The 2,500-nt window shown below is 37.0% G+C and overlaps 1 protein-coding gene across 4 annotated transcripts in view; it reads left to right on the top strand.

Annotated features, from left to right (window-relative positions):
• LOC137631230 (adenylyl cyclase 78C-like) overlaps positions 1-2,500 on the top strand; it is a 118,859-nt gene that overhangs the window by 2,705 nt on the left and 113,654 nt on the right. For all 4 annotated transcript variants that reach the window (XM_068362995.1, XM_068362998.1, XM_068362996.1 and 1 more), the window contains exon 2: positions 698-777. In XM_068362995.1, coding sequence (XP_068219096.1) covers positions 698-777 — 80 coding nt within the window. The remainder of the gene's footprint in view (positions 1-697; positions 778-2,500) is intronic.

Below are 2,500 nucleotides of genomic sequence, written 5' to 3' on the forward strand. Positions count from 1 at the left end.
AAGGGACGAAAACATAACCTCCTCCCAATTTCGTTGGAGTAGGTAATAATTGGATTTATTTTCATCATTCTAGCATTACAGTGTTGCTTTCCTTAATTTTTTCTCTTTGAAGGTTTAATGTATTATTTATTGTGGTGCGTTTCCGTGAAATTTTATCATGTTTATTTTGCTAAAATATTTGACTTTTCAATCCAAAATTATTTACCTTCATTGCAACTTAGAATTATAGATTATGTAGTATTAATTTGATTATTGTGGTGATAGAAGTATTGTTTCTAATAATTATTATTATGATATTAATTTGGATCATTATTTTCATGTAGGTTTATCAAGTATTTTTCGGATTGGACAGTAACTTTCTAAGAATTATTTTGTTTTGTTTTATAATAATATTAAAATATTTTTAACTTTCTAAAGAAACGTTTTATTTTGAAATCAGCATCTTTTTTTTTTAATCTTTGTTCATTCTCTTGAAGTTATTATCTTGAATATTTTCTCGCTTTTGACAGGTTCTCCTCAGTTACCAAGAGACTTTTTCAGAAAATGCTGTTTGAACTTATCTTTCAAATAGTATTCTCGAGAGTTCCGCCACTAGCCTTTTTAAGCAATATCAGTACAGTAGAATCTTTATCACCGTTATATTGCTAATGATTTTGTCCTTTTAAATCATAAACTTACCCCATTTCTTCTTCCCCAGCCTTGGCTAGTCAGTGCAGCGCCCAGGAGCTGGTCAGAGTTCTGAATGATCTCTTCGCTCGATTTGACAGACTGGCTTTGGTAAGTACTACTTATCTGCCGAGCCTTTTCAAACCAAAGCCCTCCTAGTCATTCCACACCAAAGCCCTCCTAGCCATTTCACACCAAAACCCTCCCAGCCATTTCACATCAAAGCCCTCCTAGCCATTTTGCACCAAAGCCCTCCTAGCCATTTCACATCAAAACCCTCCTAGTCATTTCACATTAAAGCCCTCCTAGCTATTTCGCACCAAAGCCCTCCTAACCATTTCGCACCAAAGTCCTCCTAGCCATTTCACGCCAAAGCCCTCCTAGCCATTTCGCACCAAAACCCTCCAAGCATTTCACATTAAAGCCCTCTTAGCCATTTCGCACCAAAGCCCTCCTAGCCATTTCGCACCAAAGTCCTCCTAGCCATTTCACACCAAAGACTATCCACCCAGCTTCTTTTAAACCCTGCGTGATAGAGCCACGAAAGCAGCCCTTAAAGGAAAGTACTTAACATTACAGGGGGTCCTTCCATTGGCTCTAAATGGCCTCCCTGGGTTTAGAACAGGGTTATATGGCCTAAATTAAATTGATACAACTCCTTCTCTTTTCATTGATGGAAGGAATTTTTCAGTAAATTTCCATGATATATTGAATACCGTGTTACACTGAAGTGGTCACTCCCCAAGTTATACTTTATAACTAAATGGCCTCCCTGGGCTCGGCACTAGACCTTATGGTCTAAATTAAATTGGTACAACTCTTTCCCTTTTCATAGATTGAAGGGATTTTTAAGATATATTGAATGCCGTGTTAAACTGAAGGGGTCACCCCCAAAGCTGAACTTTGTCACTAAATGGCCTCCCTGGGTCCAGCACCGGCCCATATGGCCTAAATTCAATAGAAACAAATCTGTCAGATTCAAGGAAATTTTGCAACAATTCTATCGTATATCGAATACCGTGTAACGCTGAAGTCTTTACCTACATGAACTGGAGCTTCGTGTCTGACTTATGTCAAACTAAAAAAAGATTTTGATCCACTGATAGGATACTATGATTCTCTAAAGTGGCACCACAATTAATTCTTCTTCTTCTTCTTCTTTGCCTGCATCGTTTCCCACCTTTATGTGGGGTCGATGTTTCTGGCCAAGCGTTCTCCATCTACCTTTGTCCCACATTCATCACCGGTTACTCCCTTTGATCGAAGGTCATCCTTGATACAGTCCATCCACCTTCGCTTTGGTCTCCCTCTCCTTCTCGTTCCCTGCACCTCCATTTCCATCACTCTCCTCCCAATATACTGTTCATCTCTTCTCATGACATGACCATACCACCTCAGTCTACTTTTTTGTATCTTATCTGATAGTTTTTAGTTAACTCCTGTGGCACCACAATTAATATGGTCACTGAATGCATCAATTTATTTTGAAAATGCCCCTTCAGAATTTAACGTTGTTGAGCCCCCTGAAGTAAGTGGTTTTACATTAATGCATATGTAGTTCCAGGAAATATATTACATATTTTTAAAGGAATATATATATATATGTATATTTGGATGGGACCCTATGTATTTGAGGTTGTGGGTAATTTAACTGTACACAGTCTCCATTACTAACACGCACACACATATAGACGCGCACACACACACACACACACACACACACACACACACACATATATATATATATATATATATATATATATATATATATATATGTATGTATATATATATATATATATATATATATATATATATATATATATATATATATATA

The sequence above is a fragment of the Palaemon carinicauda genome, chromosome 39 (genome assembly GCF_036898095.1).
Source record: "Palaemon carinicauda isolate YSFRI2023 chromosome 39, ASM3689809v2, whole genome shotgun sequence".
Lineage (NCBI taxonomy): Eukaryota > Metazoa > Arthropoda > Malacostraca > Decapoda > Palaemonidae > Palaemon > Palaemon carinicauda.